The sequence below is a fragment of the Pelodiscus sinensis genome, chromosome 3, assembly GCF_052426305.1.
Source record: "Pelodiscus sinensis isolate ZL-2025 chromosome 3, ASM5242630v1, whole genome shotgun sequence".
Classification (NCBI taxonomy): domain Eukaryota; kingdom Metazoa; phylum Chordata; order Testudines; family Trionychidae; genus Pelodiscus; species Pelodiscus sinensis.
This window is the reverse complement of record NC_143054.1, coordinates 92,643,532-92,661,641: the sequence shown is the minus strand read 5'-3', so window position 1 is coordinate 92,661,641 and position 18,110 is coordinate 92,643,532. Positions and strand designations below refer to the sequence as shown.

Sequence of the window (18,110 nt, the reverse complement as noted above, 5' to 3'; positions counted from 1 at the left end):
TCTGCCTAAAGGACAGATCTCATAAGGTCCTTGAACTGCCATTTACTACAAGGGGAATTGAGGGTACTCAGCATTTTGCAGAAGGCTTTCCGTATCTTGCAGGATCATGTGCTATTATAGCACTTCTGTTTTGGCTAAGGGAGAGCAAATGTGAATATTACCCATTTGTATGACTGTTCCCTCTTTATGTACTATTTAGGAACAGCATGTATAGGGCCCTACCAGATTCACGGTCATGAAGAATGCATCACAGACTATGAATTTGGTCTTTGTGTGCTTTTACCCTGTACTATAGAGATTTCATGGGGAAGACCAGTGTTTCTCAAAGGGAGTTGCAGAGGAGTTGTAGGATTACTTGGTGGGGGGGAGGGGGGGAGGGAGGAGAGAGAATATGGTATTGCCACTCTTATTTTTGCACTGCCTTCAGAGGTGGGGAGCCAGACAACGGTGGCTGCTAATTGAGGGCCCAGCTCTGCTGGCAACAACACAGACATACATATATCACGTCATCCTTACTTCTGTGCTGCTACCAATGGCAACTCTGCCTTCAGACCTCAGCTCCTGGCCAGCAGTCACCAATCTCCAGCTGCCCAACTCTGAAGGCAGTGCAGCCAGCAGCAGCGCAGAAGTAATTGTACCGCAACCACCCTGCAATAACCTTGTGACCCTCCCTGCCACAATTCCTTTTTCAGTCAGGATCCCTATATTTATAACACCATGAAATGTGAGATTTAAATAGCTGAAATCACGGCATTGAACATTTTAAAAATCCCATGACTGTGAAATTGACCAAACTGGATCATGAACATGGTAGGGGCCTAAATTTGTTACCAGATTTGTAACAAAGTGTAATTTGTTGTCCCTTGTTGCAGAGAGGAGGGGTTAGAACTCCTTTTCCTTCTGTGTATTCCAGTTCATTCCTACTTCCATTGATACGTATATATTTACAATTATAATTCTGATACAGGCTCAGCAAGCGAGTAAGCTTTGATACAGTTGACAATAATGTGTGTATTTGCTTTTTTCCCCCTCGAAGCTAGAATCAAGGACGAGAAAAACATTCTGCTAAAATCAATCCCAGCTTCCAGGAAAAGAAAGAGGAGCAGAAACCCCTTTGAGGTGATACTCATAGTGCAACAATGGACCTGCATAAACAACTGGAGAATACTGAGAGGAACTGGAATAAAGAAAAGATGGAGCTGCTGGAGAGATTTGACAGTGAAAGGAAGGAGTGGGAAAGTCAGTGGAAGGTCATGCAGAAGAAAATAGAAGAGGTACCTTGGATTTTGAATGTAAACAACAACAGAAAAATGAACATTCTCTCTGAAGTCTTATCTGGTGGCCCCAGGACACCTCGTACTTTTTCTCTGAGACCCATTTTCCCATTCAGTGTCTGCCACTGTTTAATGGCATGATGCAAAGTCTGAGCTGTGGGTGTATTTGAGATACTGTTCATTTTATAACCATAGATAGAAATTAAGAACTTGATGTCACTTTGAAGCATTGGTCTTAGCTCAAATTTGCTGCAGTGTTGCTGGCAGAATATACCATTGTCAGTTCTGGGCACACTGTATATCACACTTGCATTTTAAAAAGAAGCAGTTATGTCTGTGAGGAGCTTAGGTCAGTGGCTCTCAACCTTTCCAGTTTATTGCATCTCTCTCAGAAGTCTGATTTGTTTTGTGTACCCCAAGTTTCATCTCACTGAAAAACTATTTGCTTACAAAATCAGACAAAAAAAGTATTCAAATCATGCTGTTGTTGAAAAATTGTTTACTTTCTCATTTTTAACCATATAATTATAAAATAAATCAATTGGAATATAAATAACATAACATTGTACTTACATTTCAGTATATAATATATACAGCAGTATAAACAAGTTGTATGAAATTTTAGTTTATACTGACTTTGCTAGGGCTTTTTAGGTAGTCTCTTGTAAAGCTAGGCAAATATCTAGATGAGCTGATGTACCCCTGGAATACCTCTGCATACTCCCAATAGTTCTGTTTGAGAACCACTGGCTTAGGTGAATGCACGTTTATCAACACAATTCTAATACAAGCATGAAATGTGCCTCTCTGGCTGTAAGGAAATGCACAAGCAAGTCCTCTGGGATAAATTATGCTCTACTTTATTTATTAACATCAAAGGGAATTCCATGAATCAAAGAATAAGGGGCACAGGAAATGAGAGATTTATTCCTGCAAGGATCTGCTATATGTATTGATAACATTTATTAGGGAAAAAAAAGATTACAATAAACAAGGATAGACACAAAGAATATTTACACCTATTAACAATCATTTACTTGCTATTAATCCTAAATCAGTTTCTTTCAAGGACAGGGTAAGTAATTTATTTCTTCTTCTTTTACACCAAAGTTGTTATCTGAACAAAATTTTCTGCCACTTGCTAATGCACAAATTTATTCTGATATACTCATGAAAATATTCTCGCTTGCTTTCTGCAACAACTAGGAATTTAAGGAAGAAATTGTTCACATGAAAGGAAAATAATAAAATGGAGCCAAATGACTCATAGACATATGCTGCTCTTAGGCTGCAATGTAATTCCATGATGTCTGCCTTACTGTGTTTCAACTGTTAATTTCTATTGGATTTGAATATGATATTCTTCTCCATTTCCTACCTTAAATGTGATGATGTTACTGCAGTTTGTTAGCTAGTTGCCTTGTTTTGCCACAGAAGTGACTACATTTCAGTGATTAGTCATGTGAGCCTGTCACCATGGCACCTCCCGCCGACAGTCCTGGGAATTAGCTCACTGGCCCAATGAAAGCCTCTCTCTAGCTGGTTTCTCCCTGTGTTCTCGCTCTTCCTTTTAGTCCAGACCCGTGTCACTCTTTAACCACGGCTTCCTCTTCAGGACACTGCCCTCCGGCAGTGCCCACTCCAGTCTCTCTGCAAGGGGCACCCAGTTCTTCTCCCAGGGAACATTCAGTTCCCTTATACCCACTTTGTCTGAGTGACCTGCTGTCAGTCTTCATCTAGCCCTTGCTCGGGGCAAACTGCAGTCTGTAATGGCCACTCAGCACTGGCAAGGGGGTATGGACCTGCTGCCTTTGCTTACCATAGCTGCCCCTCGCAGCCCCAGTAGTTTCAGGCCTTGCAGCCTGGAGGCTTGCTTGGCCAGAGCTTTCCTAGCCCTGCCTTCCTTCCCCAGCACTGCTCTACCTCCAGGAAGCCTTCTGCTTCCCAGGCAGCCAGGTCCCTCCTGCTCTTTAGCCAGAGCAAGAGTGAGCTTCCACCTTCTCCCTCAAGGAGCTCTTCTTTATATAGCCCCCCAGATGGACTCTCATTAGCCAGAACTGCCTCAGCTGGGGCTTCACTCTCAGCCCTGACTCAGGACTGGGTTTTTGCCCTTAAACGGCCAGTGCAGGGCAAGCACCCTGTCACAGAGCCCAAAGGGCCTATATATTCTTCTGTAATATAAATAATAAGTGATTATTATTATAAATAATAAGTGATTATTATTATAAATAATAAGTGATTATTATTATAAATAATAATCGTCTGCTGTTTTGTTAGTTGGCTCTGTGGTATTGGAAATGATGGGCCTAATTCTCAATTACACTAAAGCGCTTTGACTTGGTTCCTGCATCGTAAAGGGACTTTAAAGTGAATGTAATTGTAATTTACACACACACACACACACATACACACACACACACACACACACACACACACACACCCTTTGCCTTAATGGGAGATTTAGGCCTGATAGTTTTTGAGTGAGATGTAAGGTCCACTTGTGGTCATTAAAAAGTCCACCTCTCTTTTCAGATTAAAATAGGAATGTGCAAACCTCAGTGTTGTAGCCAAATTCCCAATTCAGGGAATTGCATTCTACCTACACGTATTGCAGTTTCAAGAGGATGCATATATTTTTGTTACTATCTGTCCTAAATTTGTTTTACAGACTTGCTTTGCACTGTTCCAAAGAAGGTGTATTTTAATTCAGAGATGGCTATTTTGCTTATCTATATCACATGGCTGTTGTGAGAATTAATTAATGTTAGAAAGGAGCTTTGGGTCCTTGCATTCAAGAGACTGTAAATGGAAGCCTTTGTACTGCAATTCCCCAAATTAGAATATGCCAGGACACCTGGTTTAACAAGGCCTGGCTTTTACAAGCAGAGGAGCTTATATGTCCACTAATGTCAGGACCTTAGTTTTATAGTACATCAAAAAGACACCAGCACATTATCATCAAATGCCATTCTGGATTTGTGATTCTTTATGGATTCAGAGAGAGTTTCAGAATTTGCTGAAGCACATTGGTGTTTCCTGGCTGCTTACCACTCAATTACTGACCCAGCTCAGAGGAGTGTAACTTATGAGCTCTTCTGGAACTCCACACCATAGCTCTAAGCCATAGAGTAAAATATAACAAAGATTTAGTGAATTCTAATAAACCTTCTTCATATCTTGTGACGATAGAATGGTCCGTTGGCCATTTCACTGTAGGCCTCAGCATCTCTTAGCTAAAAATACATATAAAATCTTTCAGCCCATAAGTGATTTTACTAAAAATGCTTAGGAGCTTTGTAACAGTTAGAAACAGAACATAAACATGGTTCTGTATCCTACAAACTCATAACACCACATGGATTAAACAGAATGTTTTATTGCCTTTTCAGCTTTACCAGGAGGTAAAACTAAGGAGGGAAGGCAATATGAATATGTGGGATAATAAAGCCATCCAAAGCAAGATGCTGCAGCAGTCTGTATATTCCCCTACTTCAGAACGGAGAGATACAGCAGAACTGAACTGTCAACACAATTTGCCAAATGACAAGATGGGAGAAAAGAGTTTGCTCAGTAAAACAGAACAAGAATGTAAAGAAACAAGAACTCTGAGGAAAAACAATGTTTTATTACAGAACAAACTGGCCTTTGACAACCACGAGGAATATGAAGATCTCAGCTTGAAAATTCCTAAGAAAGATACCAGTTATGCTGGCGAACTCAATGCAGTAAGTATGACAGTAACCGTTTTTCGGCAAAAGTGGGGAGTATGATGAAATCCTTCTCTCTACTCAAAATATACATCTTCTGAGTCCCAGGATGCAACAGTTTCTCAGCCAGGGAATGTTTCCCTTTCTCTCTCAGTTTGTTGCTGTTGTGTATCTAAACTTCTGTTAAATATACTAGCAGCATGCAATTGACCTTGGTCCATAACTTGGAGACAGTTCTGTGCTACTCCCTTCTGCACAGGCCTCTCCCATGTAAATCATCAGTGGATGTAAAACAATTCTGGAGACTATTGTTCATGCTAAGGTAACATTATTTATGTTTGTAAAGGCTCTTAAAGAACTGGCGAAAGTTAGTGAAGAGTTATGCAGCTATCAAGAGGAAATTCGAAAGAAGCCCAACCACAAAAGGTAAAACCATATGTGTCCCATTTATGTTAGAGCAGGAAAGGCAACATTGGGCTTATTCTAGAGCCCATTCAAGTTAAAGGGAGATTTGCAATTGAACTGGTGAGGAGCTGGCTAGGATCCAATGCTCAGTTTCTCAGTGCTCAGTGTAAGGAATCCCAATGAAAACCAAAATATGTTTCACACTCAAGTTTTAGTTGCAAAAACCGCAGTGTGCCTCCAAAATATATAAATTGTTATCTGTATTTACATAGGGCTAGATTGTGCCTGCCCCACACAGTAGCAGAGTAGACGAGAAAAGATTTGTCACCCCTCTGTGTCATATTAGTGTTACCTAGATCTCAGCAATGGATGCTGGATGGACTACAGGGGATTTGTACCTGATACTCCCTACAGGGAGCAAAGGGGCATGAGTGGCTCCCTGTCCTATCCCCCAGAGTAGAGGAGATGGTTGGGCACATCAGGGAGAAGTAAGCTGCTTGCTGAAAAGAACTGTCACAAATCATTTTTCCACTACACCAGCATCCTATCCACTACAAACATAATACCCTTGGACCTCATGGGGAAATATGGCTAGGCACTGCTCTTGATACAGGGATATACATAAAATGCACAAAGGGCTAGATTGTGCCATTGGTGTTACAGACTGTCTGGCAGGTGCTCAATGAGGCCACGTGGTAGCTGAGTCCTGAGAAGATTTTTTTGGCTGATTTTGCCAGAATTTCTCCTTGGGGCTATTGTGACGACCACACTGGTAAAGTAGTGACAGCACCCATGGAGAAGATGTATTGTCTTCCCCTCTCAATGCTCAGCCAACGTGGCTGAGCACAGACCTGACCTCATCCTCTCATTTTCTAGGCAGCTAACACCCATTGTCTTCTAGGTAGATTTGCACACTGTGCCAGGCTCTTGCTGAGTACTTCAAGAAGTACTGTACAGAGGGTCTCCTTGGCGTTTCCCCCAGGGTATGCACTCATGGGCAGCCCAGAGTCTCTTTCACAGTGTATGACTGCTTTCATATCTATATCTGGGAAGGTGATGGTGTACAGTTTGTGAATGTGTGCTAGAAAATGTGGTTATTGAATGGAACCATAAATCACACGTTAGTGCTGTCTCCTTGAATATTAAGACATTTGCACAGGCTAATGACTGGATGCACAGGCTCTCCTCACTCAGTCCATACTCATGCAAACTCTCACTCAGCTTAGTAAAAACTTGAGGGCCTGTCCTCCTTCCTACAGTAAAACCTGTGAGAGGTGACCTTGGGGGCAGAGGAGGAGCAGAGGGGACATTCTTTTTGACTAGGTTTGTTTAAACTCTTCCATTACAGGGTAGAACTTTTCCCCTCTGGACCTAGTAGTGGAATGCTCCCAAAGTTTCCTCAAACAGCCAGTCTTAAAGACCTTCTTCTGGGTGTACGTGTACTGGGAGGGGGAACTTGTGCTGGGGTTAACTGCTTGTTCCCCTTAGGGGTCAGGCAGTGCCCTTGCCCTCTGACACATGTTTACAGGTTAAGCCATCCCTTCCTTTTCCCCAGATGATTTCTTAAGAGAAGCATCGCCATTGCTCACACCTAAAAATGCCTCTTCTTTTATGTATAGAATGAAGTCACTTCCTTTTCTGGAAGAATTTAGAAAAACCCAAAACACAGTTATTATGCCTGAGATGAACCGTGTCTCCAGCAATGAACCACAAACTTCTTCTGTCACTTTTGAAACAGAAGGAAAAAAGAACAGGAAGAACTTGATGAGTGCTAACAAGGGTTTGAAAGATATGCCTTGTAGCTCTCTTACTGGTGATAGAGGAAGAGACTTCATGCCCTGGTCAAAGAAAGAAGCTCCACCAGTTCCTCCACGGAGCACTTCTCGACATCTGACAAGCTCACTTTCTGCTGCTGTACATGTCTCTGACGTACCCATAAAAGATTCAGGCAGCAAAAGCAAGTGCAAGGCTCAGGAAGGTAGGAATGGAAGGAAATGTATTAATCCTTCTCTTGCAAAACAGAGTGATGCTCCAGAGGCACATGCAAATGAAGGGGCATGTGAGGCAGTGGTAACTGATTCAGTACTTATAGCTAAAAAAGAGAGAGTCTCTGAGCATAGTATAGTGACTGGTTTTTGTCACAATACCTGGTCTTGTGATGTAGGCAAGCTTGGAAAAGGTTCTGAGAATGGATCCTCCCCATTGTCTACCCAGAAAAGCTGTTCAGATGGAAATATGGCACAAACAGAGAATATGCACAGGAGACATTGCCCTAAATCTCAGAATGTTCTGCGTTATGGTAATGACACCTGTTACCCTGCAGTGCTCCCAAAGAAGACCCAAGGAAATGAAATCTTGGCAGCAAAGATTGATGAATTTAACAGAATTTTATTTCATACAGATAAATGCAACAAGTCTTTGCAAGAAAATCAGAAACGTCAAACACCAGCTGAAGATCATAAACAATATGGCTTTGTGTGTGACTGTGTGGTTAACAGAACAGAAACTGTAAATACAGCTTATGCTTCAAACCCCAGACTCTCTGCTGCAGAGGAACAGGATACATGCAATGTGAGCAAAACTGCTAGAACAACAGGGCAACAAAAACAAATAAATGGACTTCTAAACACCACTGGCTACCGACATATGCTTCAGGAGCATGATTGGAGACCAAGTAATTTATCTGGTCGCCCGCGTTCAGCTGACTCAAGGTCAAACTATGGAGTTGTTGAAAAACTTTTGAAAAACTATGAAAAATCAACAGTGACTTCTTTGTATAATTCTAAATGCTGCAAAGATAAGTGGGTACAGGCAGATACTGAGTTCACAGATGGGAGTTGTGAGACATTGAGTCATTATTTAGAAAAGCTCCAGATAGAGCAAGGAAAGCAAGAGTTTCAGAGGAATTCAGCCAGGCGTCTTGGGCAGCAAGTCAAACAAGGCAAAGAGAAACAGAAGTTACCAGAGGTAAGATTTATAAAAATCAATTGTATGCCCCACTTCAAAAACAAACCACTAAAATGGGACAGTCCAAAATGATATTTTGTATGTCAGTGTAATATTAGATGCTTTGGGTCTTACACCTGTGTGAATCAGGAGGAATTCCATGAAAGTTAATGGAGATACATCAGTGTAATAGAGGAGTGCTGTGGGACCAGATTCTATTCTCAGTTAGGCTACGTCTACACTACAGTGTTCTTTATTGTGAAATAGCTATTCCGCCTCTTTTGAGCGCACCCATTATTTCTAAGTATAATGGGCTTGCTGTTCTGACTTCCCTGTAAACCTCATTCCATGAGGAGGAAGGGACTTTTTGGAACAGTGATCTATTTAGAAATAAATGCTGTGTAGATAGTGCCAAATTTTGAAATAAGCTATTTTGAAATTAATTGAGAATTAGCTATGCAATTTGTGTAGCTCAAATTGAGTATCTTATTTCGAGCTACGGGTGCAGTGTAGATGTACCCTTACAGTGGTATAAATCTAGAGTTTAACTTCAGTGTAGTTATTTGAGAATTGCTCTGCTGTAACTAACATCAGAATCTGGCCTATTCCCACCACCCCAATGACCTTGACAAAGCCTTTCCATGGCACAACCTATGGTGGCTGAGACAGCAATTTCTGGAGTGATACCTGCTACTTGGCCTCTGAAGGTACCATGCTGCTGTTTTGGTAAGTTTCCAGTAATGGAGCATTCTTACATTCTTCAAATCCAGAGCATGCATCACTTCCAAAATTGGCCTAGAGGAAAGAAGGGGGCTGGCACAGCTGCAATGCTTTACATTTGGCCTTATTTTACTGGCGAAGTGTAGAAATACTGCCCTTTTCTCAAAGCCTAAAAAAAAGGAAACAGGTATTTTAAAAACTATGTGGTTGAAGTTACTGGTCCTACCAATGGCTATGGGGAAGTGGGGAACCTGGACAGTGGTAATGGGCTGAGGCTGAAGGTAGAAGTGGGGCCAGGAACATGGCCTCGAGCTTGGAGTCAGCAGCCAAGACCCCAGTTGGGACCCCACATAAAACCTGGGGATGCTGCAGCACCCCTGCACCTTTGGTTCCCAAGCCCATGGTGTATAGCATAATTTTCAGCAGAAACAACTTTCTTCCACCATAGCAACAGAAAACAAGCAAACAAAAAAAGAGAAGCTTCAGGAGTTTTTTGCTCTGTGCAAATCTGATAGGAAAATGAATTTTCATCAGTGAATATTTGGAGCAAAACAATTAGCCAGAGTGTGGTTTTATGTATATTGGCATAAATTAAGAGTAACTCCTCAGCCAGTGGGCTTGACTCTCTGCTGCCCTGCCCCTTGTGTCACCATTTATGCCCATGTAAAGTGGGTGTAAAATATTAACTAATCAGAATGACAACATTTTAAACCCATCTGCACTCGCTTTGCAAAGGTATAAGGAACCACACATAGTCCAATGCACAGAAGAATCAGATCTATGGCAATTACTGTGTATGTACACCACTGAAACAAAGAACAGAATTTGGACTGTAGTTTTTCATGTGTTTGTGATGCTCTGCATGCAGTTATGACACTATAGTCATAAGTCATTATTATCAATTTATGAAGTGCAAACATCTTCACTTAACAGTAATGGAAGCACAGTCCTGTATAATGAGCCTTGACTGCAACAACAGGGTACATCAAAGGATACCTGAAAGGTCCATGGAATCATGTTTCAGTGTATTGTTGTATGTTGAGTTATGTGTATGAACCAGCATAAAAGTTCATCCACAGAAATTCCAAAAATGAAAACATGCTTTCAGGATCAATACATTTACGGTTTGTATATGGGTTAAAATGTCACCTCCCTTGTATCTAGCATCCATGTCTACATATTTCATGCTACAAATGATGTAAGAATTTCTATATATAGAAATGTCTGTTCCTTTGCATTCTACACATTGCTATGTAAACACATCCTCAGATCCTTTTAATAGCCCAAGGCCACCTGTTCTGAGGTTGGCCAGTGTATACCACTTCCTTTGCCTTTGCATTCCTTGAAAGATTGTATTTTAACCTGTTGAGGCAAGTAGTTTCCTTTGCATTTTAGATACCAGTGCCAGATAAATATTCAACTGGGAAAGGCTTCTCCCGGCCAGCGCGACCAGCAAATCGACGCTTACCTTCCAGATGGGCATCCAGATCACCATCAGCACCACCTGCTGTGAGAATGACTGCAAACCGTTATTCTGTCTCCCTGAAGTCAGAGTTGGCAGTAGTCTGAACTCAAGGACGTGTTTCATGCTGTTGTGCAATATGAAAATTCTGCACCTCTTTATAATGGTGTGTTCTGTGATTGTGACAGCAACCAGTTCTACACTGTTGTATAGCGTCCAAGATTAATCCTGTCACTTACCTTACTGGACAAAGCATTTTAAATCTTAGATCGTCATTGCAGTCTTCAGTGGTTTTATTGATGAAATAAGTATACCCCCCCCCCATTTTCTTTTGGTGTCTGTCTTTTTTTAATGGTTCACAAATTACTTTTGAATAACATCCTCCTTGGTTTACCAATCCATTTTGAGTTGATACAATGTATAGTTCTGTATATTCTGACTTTTCTGCAAATAGCAGAAAGTAAAGCTGTGTGCATGATCATGTGTTTGTAGGTGCATGTGTTGGAATAGGAAGTATACTGGTCTGTATTTAGAAGAGACAAACTCTGTGTTAGCATTGACACTGAAATTACAACATATATGCCTATATATACTTTATGTTTATTTTAAAATTTTGAAAATATAAAGTCCTGATTACATTTATATTTTGTACATCTTTTACATAGGTTCACAAGTGTAGTGAATACACTTTTTTGACTATAATTGCAGCGACAAGGGCTTGCACAATATGTATCAGAAGCAGACTAGCTCAGTGGATTCCTCAGGCATGCTTGATGGCATACTTGTTTGGTTTTTCAACCCTTATGATGCTAGGGTCAATATAGCTGGGCATATTTTTTCTGAATTAAAATACTGTATGATTAGTACTATATTAGAGCCTTTTTCAGCACCAGAGATATTCCTAAAACATTCCGCTGCCTTAAAATGCTTTATACGTGCCATTTAATATAACCTATTGTAGGGAATTAACTTCAGTAGTTTCCGCTATATTGTAATATACAGTTTGTGGAGGAAAAAAAAGGATGGTAAGCATGGCAGTTCTTTCAGGTTTGTTTTCTTTAATCATTGTATTTATAGCTACATTGGAAGAATTTAACCTGTTTACTTTAAATGAAAACAGGAAAATAAGGAATGCTATGATTACCAAATGCTGTATTTTTACTCTTTGCTACTGGACTTGATAGAGTGTAAGCCAACAGCTCACTTACTGCTCCCATGAATGGTATAAGTGGCAGTCTGTTATGAAGTTCACTTGCATTCTGGCAATAGCTTCCTATAGTACATAAATATTGCCTCAAGAGGTGAAGGAGATCTGATCGTTGTGGTGCCAGAAATCCTAGACTGATGGCATTAGAAGTATGTTTGTACCCTCATCCGTCTGTGTATTATTGGCCGTTAGAATGCTGTGTGTGTAGGGTGGCTTATTCCCTTCTCATAGCTTCAGTGAAATATTGACACTATTCAGCATTTTTGTTCAACTGTCATAATGGCAGTGTTTTCCATTCCAGAAATTTTGTACTCATCATAATAAAGTTGCCAGATATATAGTGTAGTAGTGGTGATAAAAATTTTCCTTGAACGATGTGCTCAGTTTACAAGGAACAAACAGATGTTTCTTTACTATCAGAATAGTCTTATCTCTTGCACCTTTTTCTTTTTCCCCTCAAGAAACACAGCGTGTTTATGGTTATTTCAAGAAGAATCCCAGGATCCCATTAATGTGCATATTTTCCTTTATACTCTTTTCAGGATTTCAGAGAGGCTTTTGTCCTGGTGGATGATACATGTGATACTGTAGGATACTAGACATGCTTATCCTAGGAGTCATTTGTTATCCTCACTCTTATCATATGAAGAAGCAGAATAAGTATCCTGTCATTTCTTTCAAGGATCTTGTCCTTCTCCATAAAAAAAAAAAAGCACCTATGGATGGTTTTGAGGTGCTGCAGACCAGGAAACAGACGCAGTAGCTCTTCAGAAATTGGGAGTATCATATGTAAAACATGCAACTTAATAGGGCACCAAATTGCCCCACATTTCATGGTGTGCTAGGCAGCTGTGTGCTGCATATGTGGCAGCTCTAGTGGCCAGTCCCATCCCCCTAGTTGTGCCCTACCATGGGCTGAGCTCAGCAAGGCCCATCCCTAGAGAGATATGGGGCCCAGGACAGTCTCCTTGTTCCACCCTCACCCCCACTCCACCTCTCCCCCTACTTTTGATCTACATTAGGTTGTTGAATAACATAGGAATAAAAACCTGCAACATTCCCTGGCATATGTAACTTTATTAACACAAAGTTATGGAGGTAAGCCATTACATAGGTAAATGACAAGTCCATTTTGTGATGATCTTGTGAGTCTCTCTAGTGCATACACCTTACATTTTAGTATCTAGAGATTGCAGTAATTTATGCACTATAAATACCCTAGGAAGCCAGCTGGATATACTGATTTTCGTAATATGCCCCTAAGGCTGTTTAAAAAGAAAGTTGTCTTTGCAGCAGTAAACATGTCCAAGCCAGTTCCCAGCACTGTGATAACCACATTTTGGCAACTGTCTTGAGTAGAATTAGAGATTACGTAACTCACACACCTACTGGGCGTGGTTCACTGTCCCATGTAGTGGCTTTTAGACCACCTACAGAGAGAGAGAAGGAGTTTCCTCTACAGCCTTAGTGAAGTGCTAGCTGGCTTTTAGCTCAAGCTGTAGAGACTCATGCACTAACTTCCAGTGGTCCCAGGTTAAGTTCTATCTGTCATCCTTACCATACAATATATGCTCTTGCTGTAGGAGGAAGGGATACTAGCTGGTTTTCCCAGTGTTAACTAAGGGCACATCTACACAGCAGGGCAAAAGTCGAATTAAGCTACTCAACATCAGCCATGTCAATTGTACAGCTGAAGTGGAAATAGCTTATTTCAGCTTTTGGTGCTATCTACACAGCAGGAGGTCAAAGGAAGAACACTCTTCCTTTGACTTCCCTTACAGGAGTCAGAGTAAGAAGTCCTCCTGCTCACCATTGTGTTGAAATAATGGTTTGTGGTGTAGACACACTCTTTATTTCAGAATAACCTCAGATTTTCTGAAATAATGCTGCTGTGTAGACATGCCCTCAGATTGAGAAGAGCAGCCAAGTTGGAGTTTCTGAGAGAAGAGAGTCTCGAGAACAAAGAATTCATGTATCTTCAAACTGGAACATAACTTTTTTTCTCTCCCCCCAATCTGACCTATTTTGTGAGCCTATTGTGAAAATGACAGGTTGAATGTTATGCTTTCCTGTGTTGATGGAAGTCTCTGTATAGAGGCACACTCTTTTTATTCATTCTCTGAACCACTGTTAGATTCTCCATATGGCTTAGATTCACAACAGGAATATATTTTACTTTGGCTTCACCATAAATCCAGTAGAGAGTCTTGAAAAACTCTAACTGGCAACAGGGTAAGAGTACCTTAAATAGAAACTCCTCAGGCACAGTGGAGCTAGCTGCCAACCCATACACTTACCAGGTACTGAAAGTACGTGAATGTCACTATGAATCAGTTGCCTCCCTTCTTTGATGCTCAAAGGGAGTATGTCTTGACTCTATTACAAAAGGGCATGGAGTCAGAATTTTTCCTTAGTTTAATTTTACTAGAGAAAACACACACAGAAACAGATCTTTAGGCCTTGTCTACACATAAAAGTTGTATGAACTTAATAAGTTGTATGAATTTAATAGCCACTCAAGCTCATCTGAAGAAGTGGGTTTTGCCCACGAAAGCTCATGATATATATAGAGACTATACTATACTAGACTATATAGTAAGTCTCTAAGGTGCCACAGGACCACTCGTTTTTAATAAAATCAGTTTGTAAACCAGTTTGGTTAAATCAGTGTAATCCCGTATATAAACCAAGCTTGCAAAAATGAGAGACACACACCACTCCAACCAACTTAGCTTAGTTAGAATGATTGTTTGACCTGATACAGAGGCCTTGGGCAGGGGAAAAAGAATTAAAAAAAAGGTAAATCTCCAAAGAAATGCTCATAAATACTGTCGCCTATAGCTTATCATTCACTGTCTAGTTCTATGTAATGTTTTATCTTTGCTGTATTAGTTATAGTCTTCTGATAAAGAATACATTTTAAATGACGCTAAAGAAATGAAGACAATACTTTTCTTGTTCTCTGTGAGCCATAGAATTAGTATGTTGATCTTTACTCATCCAGTAAGGGATGAATTGACCATTATAAAAATATATTGTCAATCTGTGCAAGATAATTTTTCAGTGTTCTTCTGAACACCAGTTACTTTCTACTGCCCTTTGATTCTGTTCAGTATATGCACCATTGTCTATTTAAGAATATGTTTCTGCTGAAACTGTAAATAGGGATCTTGTATCCAAATGGCTTCAATGTTATTTTTATAAAGTTCCATAGCATCCCAGCAGGCTGGTCAGCAATATCTCAATTTTAATTTATGGACCAAGTATAAATTCCCTAGCATGCAAAAAGTGTGCAGTTTTTGCAGTGTTGCTATGAAACGAATTTCTTTGGCATTGGGGTCTACAATATACAATTCTATCTAGTATACTATCATTATTCTTTCTTGAAGTAATCTGTAATATTCCCTTCGATTGTGTACTTGCTCTTTAAAATGAAAGGTAGAAGACATTTACTTTTCTCTGCTAAATCTGAAAAGTAAAAATTCTTTTTGCATCTGCCCTTTGCACCACTTCTTGATTCCCAGTAAAGGTATGGTTTCTTTGTGGTTCCTTGCCAATGATTCATATGTATATGACATGCTGTAGGATTTTCTGTTTGTACTGCACTCAAACTTTTTCCCCCAACACATCTTGTTCTTAAGCTTGTTGATATTACCGTTGCCATCCATAAATATATTAGATCTTAATTTATTGTTTTGGCTCATTTGAAATGCATTTTCTTAATCATCTGCTAATATCATAACCTATATAAAACTTGCTTTTTTTTCTTTTCTATTAAAAAAACATTCACATTAGCAGGAACATGTTCCTAATGTGCATTGTTCCATCCGCAGCTATGTGGATATGGGATTTCATACTTAGAGTGCCTTGCTATGATGTTACTCTGAAAAGTATTTTACTAGAACTAGGTATGTGAATGTTTAACCAGTTGACCCAGTGGCAGACAGAGGGGGCCGCTCCAGCCAGGCTTATATGCCCTCCGCCTCCTGCCTGCCCCTTTAATCAGTTAACCAGTTAAATACATTGTTTTAAATCCTTAACTAGAACTTCCTGAGAGGTACAAACGGAACCCACAATATGAACAAAGTTAAGCAACAGAAGAATCAAATACCAACACGCTACACTTGTAGTAAATTTGTAAGTTCTTGTTTCTAAGGAACCATTCCATTGTATTGCCTGTGGTGTGTCTTCTGAAATTTCCAGTAATTATTTTTTCACCTGTTCGTTTGTAGATACTAAATTCCATCTGCCAGCAGATATGATATAGCACTCATGATTTGGACATTTATGAAATCTATAACACAGTCTCAGGTCAAAGGTGTGTAGGTACCTAATTCCTAATAGGGATATGACAGCAAAAAGCAAACATGTATTTGGGTTGATATTGCTACTTCAAGCCCAATGGGTGCAGCACCACCACCAGCATCCCTAGTTCCAGCCCTATGCCCAGAAGTGCTATATGTCCCCACCATCTCTAACTTGTGTCTAACCCCTTCTTGGTGCAGTCTGACCCCATGTAAGAATTAGAGTGATAAGAGTCAATTATGTAATTGAAATGATAGCAACATTACACAGGCCTGGATGAATGGTCTGTAAAAGGAGTTCAGCCAGTGTGTGTGTGTGTGTGTGTCCTGCACTTCCAGTAAGATACCAGCAGACTAAATGGTTTGCTGAAGTAACAGAACAAGATCTGGGGGAAATCACCACATTCCAATGGTAGCATCTGTCAGAGTGACAGACATTTTTAACTGATTTTTTATAAGTATATTGTGGGTACATTGCAGCTTGTACTGATACTAAATTCTCTGCTATTTGTTAGGGAAAAGGAGAGTAAAAAGACAAGGATGTAACTGTAACATGCTCGCTTTAGTGCATGTTATTAGCAGTATGAGTAATTCTGAACTTCTGCAGCTTTCCTTGCACCAGTCATCCTGCCATCTCTTCAGTTCAGGCTGGGCCTTGCTCTGTAGGTACTTAACCCTGTCTTTCTTTGAGATGGAAATGAGATCATTCTATGTCTCACTTAGCAGTTTGGAAATGCCCCCTTGTTCTCATTGAACCAAACCTGAAGTACCCTTGTCTTTGGCCCCAGCACCAATTTAGCTGTGTCAGTAATCGGGTCTTTGAACTGGTTTCATTTTTCTGTTGGGTTGCCAAGATTGGTGGGCATGAAAAAAGCTTGACATCATCAAGTGGCTACTGAAACTGCACCTGAAAGTCAATGTGTTTGAGTTTTCCTGTGTTGAACGCTCTTCTGTTGATCTTGGGGCGCTTGCGCTGTGAAGGGACTATATGCAGATTGAGTGCTGAGATTACTAATCTGTGGTCTGCCCATCTTTCTGCGCCACACCTGGCTCTGGTAATTCTGACATTGTGGATCAGGTGCCATTGTTTGGACCATTGGTGCATGCATTTGGTTTTATGTTCATAGTTTTGTCTAGAGCGTGATGAGCAAACTGTTCTGCACATTTACCCAAAGGAGGAGTTTATTCATCTTTCCCACTCTGTGTCATCCTATCACACCTCTCCAGTCACTGCTGTCTCTGCGAACTCTAGCATTGAAGCCTTCCAGCAGGATGAGCTTATCCTAGGCAGGAGTTGATATGAGGATGAAATCCAGGTCAGTGTAGACTTGTTCCTTGTGTTTCTCTGTGCTGATCAGTATGGGTTGCATAGGCACTGATGACAGTGATAAGCCATAAAGGATTCAGGAGGAATTGAAGTTTCATAACCTTTTCATTCAGGCCAACAGGGAGATCAGGAAGTTGTTTCAGGAAAGATATTCTAATTGCAAATCCAACTCCATGGATTCTGACTTCATCCTCTGTTTTGCTTTTCCAAAAGAAAGTTTAGTTGCCTCCTAGATCACTGGTGGAACCTTCTTTGGCCTGTCTCGCCTCACTCGATGCTGCAATATCAATATTTTTGTGGGATGGGAGAACGCCTTCTCCCAAAACAGACTTGTATGGGGAGCTGAGCCCAGGCAAAAGAAAGAAGGTTTGTCCATTTAAGCACCTCAGAGACATCCTCGGGGCAGTGCTCAGTGGGCTTGTATTAGTCTCAGAGATCTTGATGAAATGTAACAGATGTGAGCAAGGTCAATGAAATAATCACCAGGTTGCATGTGAAAGTTGTCACAGAGCTGCATTGTTTAATTTCATAGGGCACCTCTAGACTACATGGCTCCGTCGACAGAGCCATGTACATTAGGGTTGTAGGCAAAGGGAAATGAAGCGGCGATTTAAATAATCGCCGCTTCATTTAAATTAAAATGGCTGCTGCGCTGTACCAATCAGCTGTTTGGCGGCACAGCGCTGTAGTCTGGATGCTCCGCGGTTGACATCAAAGTCATTTGTTGACCTCTCCAGTATGCCTCGTGGGATGAGGTT

The 18,110-nt window shown here is 40.6% G+C and overlaps 1 protein-coding gene across 1 annotated transcript; it reads left to right on the top strand.

Annotated features, from left to right (window-relative positions):
* The first annotated feature begins 1,139 nt into the window (after window positions 1-1,139).
* KIAA0408 (KIAA0408 ortholog) lies at window positions 1,140-15,405 on the top strand. Its single transcript, XM_075924130.2, has 5 exons — window positions 1,140-1,274; window positions 4,664-4,999; window positions 5,328-5,407; window positions 7,006-8,353; window positions 10,448-15,405. Exons 1-5 carry the CDS (start codon window positions 1,140-1,142, stop codon window positions 10,619-10,621), a joined length of 2,073 nt encoding a protein of 690 aa, XP_075780245.2. The 3' UTR covers window positions 10,622-15,405.
* The last annotated feature ends 2,705 nt before the right edge of the window (window positions 15,406-18,110 follow it).

Coding starts and splice junctions, on each gene's coding strand:
- KIAA0408 (XM_075924130.2), top strand. CDS start 1,140: ATGGACCTGCATAAACAACTGGAGAATACTGAGAGGAACTGGAATAAA. Junction 5,000..5,327: donor ATGCTGGCGAACTCAATGCA/GTAAGTATGACA, acceptor ATGTTTGTAAAG/GCTCTTAAAGAACTGGCGAA. Junction 8,354..10,447: donor AGAAACAGAAGTTACCAGAG/GTAAGATTTATA, acceptor TTTGCATTTTAG/ATACCAGTGCCAGATAAATA.